This window comes from Berghia stephanieae, unplaced genomic scaffold (genome assembly GCF_034508935.2).
Source record: "Berghia stephanieae isolate SIO BIC M18660-M18661 unplaced genomic scaffold, UCSD_Bste_1.3 scaffold429, whole genome shotgun sequence".
NCBI classification, from domain to species: Eukaryota; Metazoa; Mollusca; class Gastropoda; order Nudibranchia; family Aeolidiidae; genus Berghia; species Berghia stephanieae.
The window spans coordinates 5,001-7,500 of NW_027625611.1; the positions used below are offsets into that span (position 1 = coordinate 5,001).

A 2,500-nucleotide genomic window follows, 5' to 3' on the forward strand; every position below is an offset into this window, starting at 1 on the left:
TATTTTTAAATCCTTTTACTTCATCGTAGGTCTGGACCCAGCCGAACCATTGTTCAGTTATCTAAATGACTCCATGCGATTGGACAACACAGACGCCATATTTGTTGACGTCATACATACAGATGGAGAAAGATTCTCAGGGTTTCACGGTAATTGGATTCAATAGTCTGATGTCACGTCGCACAGCAACGGCGCCCATCGTGGTTCTAAACAAAGAAAATCGGTACTTTTTATTCTTCATGCTGGCTAGAACATTTCATATGTCTTGTGATCAGAATGTGTAAAAGCCAAAACATGATCAGATTTATAATGATTTTTTCCCTCTGGATACGCTTTTATGCTCGTCGGAGAAAGATTTCATAATGTCGTCCTCTTTTTTTCCGATAGTTTAGAGCCAGTTGCTAAGTTATCATAGGTCATTACGAGGGAAGTGACGTTACGACGTTATCGTTTATAGTCGAACCGAAAGAATCTTGTGAGAACTATTCATCCAACTGGCTGTGTAAAAAGAATAGATAGTTCGAAGATGACGTCGCTCAGGTCTTTGTTATTGTTTTTTGCCATCCGCGTTTATGAGTAATGCTCACTGAACTGTATTACCCCGACTATAAACGTTCATGGATACACACAATTTTGTGTGTTGGTCCGTTATACTTCCGGATGGCAATGTTATGAGCTTCTCAGACAAGAGCATACTATCTATAGTCTAAATCGAAAGAATCTTGTAAAAACTTATCACCCAATGGCGGTGTGAAAAGAAAACCAAAGATCTGACTCCTACGTGCACTTATTTGCAGGTCTGGTAACCCGATTATTTATGCGCTCATTGTTCTAATGGAAATCTCAAAATATTACGCAAAATATAGTCCATTACAACAATGTTAAACTAGGCCTATAAGTGGATTCGGAAATATAGACCTGTATATATGTACACGTCGGCTGAGTCACATCAACTTCATTCACCTTATTGTTTGTATACAACCAGCTTTGTTTTGCCCAAGGCGACATCTTGTCAACACAATCCACCACTCCAGAAAGACAAAACAAAACAAAGAGTGTCCCCCCAAAAAAAGACATTTTCATTTATAAAAAAAAGAAAATAAAAGAACAAAAACAAAACCAAAACAAACAAAAACACTTAAAAAACAAACAAAAACACACACACACAAAACCCAAAACAAAACAAACCCAAACACTAAAAAAAATCAAACAAAAACACACACAAAAAAAAAAAAAACAAACAAAAAAACAAAACAAAAAAAAAAAAAAACAAACAAACAAACAAAAAAAAAAACAACCAAAAACAAAGCAAAACAAAACAACCCCTCCCCCCCCCAAAAAACACAAAACAAAACAAAAAATACCCAATCAAAACTGAGGATCCTGTTAGTTCAGGTGAAAGAGCATTCGCTTCGCATACAAATAGACTAAGATCAATCCCGGTGCTGTCGAGATTTTTTTCTGACCCCCCCCCCCCGCCTCCTTCCTCGGTCCACCCAGTTTTAATTGGGAAGCTGGTTTTGTTAGATTTGGCGGAAAGTACTCGGCAGATATACTAGCGCCCTATCCAAATTGATATTTTCCGTTTCACTCTGTAGAACCCGAAATGAACTCCGGCTCCATGGGCCAAATGACTCTGAAGAACTTCCTTTATCTATATATATATATATCTAAACTCCCTTTTGCGAGCGTCCCTCTGACGCCAGGGGAAGGATGTCGTGCCAGTAAAGTTTAGGGTTCAACTCAACATCGCCGCGAAACTTTTTATTCTCTTTTGTCAGCTTGCACGACTCAACTTCTTTCATTTCATATCATTAACATATACAATGGTGGGGGGTGGGGGTCCTGATAGTTCAGTTTATGAGTAATGCTCACTGAACTGTATTAACCCGACTATAAACGCTCATGGATACACATAGTTTTGTGTGTTTGTCCGTTATACTTCCGGATGGCAATGTTATGAGCTTCTTAGCCAAGCGCATACTATCTATTCCAGGCCTGCTTCCTTGAATTCTTTCTCCATGGTCCTTCGCCAGGTTCCTTTGGGTCTTCCCCGCTTTCTCTTCCCATCTGCTGTCCAGTACAAGACTGTCTTGGGAAGTGACCCTTTTTCCATTCTGGCCACATGACCCAGCCAACGCCATCTTCTTCTTTTTATTTGGCTTTCAATGCTAGTGCAGTCAGCTTTCTTTAATAGATCCACTGTTTTTATTTTTGTACGCCAAAATAAATTAAGAATTCTTTTTAAACACTTGTTCTGAAAGGCTTCTACCTTTATAGGAATATATATATATCTAAACTCCCTTTTGCGAGCGTCCCTCTCACGCCATGGGAAGGATGTCGCGTCAGTAAGGTTTAGGGTTCGACTAAATATTGCCGCTCAAAGCGCTTTACAAAGGGTCCCTGACCAACAGCAAGACGTAACATGTAGAACGATACATACATATTTTTCGACAGAGAAAATGCTGCTAACGATCAGGTACTCATTTTACACTTGTGT

At 39.2% G+C, this 2,500-nt stretch overlaps 1 protein-coding gene across 1 annotated transcript in view; it reads left to right on the forward strand.

The window, feature by feature from the left end:
* LOC144961827 (pancreatic lipase-related protein 2-like) overlaps positions 1-2,500 on the forward strand; it is a gene marked incomplete at its 3' end in the record, with an annotated part of 16,136 nt that overhangs the window by 4,787 nt on the left and 8,849 nt on the right. The window contains exon 4 of the mRNA XM_078894888.1: positions 30-149. Within this exon, the coding sequence (XP_078751014.1) occupies positions 30-149 (120 nt within the window). The remainder of the gene's footprint in view (positions 1-29; positions 150-2,500) is intronic.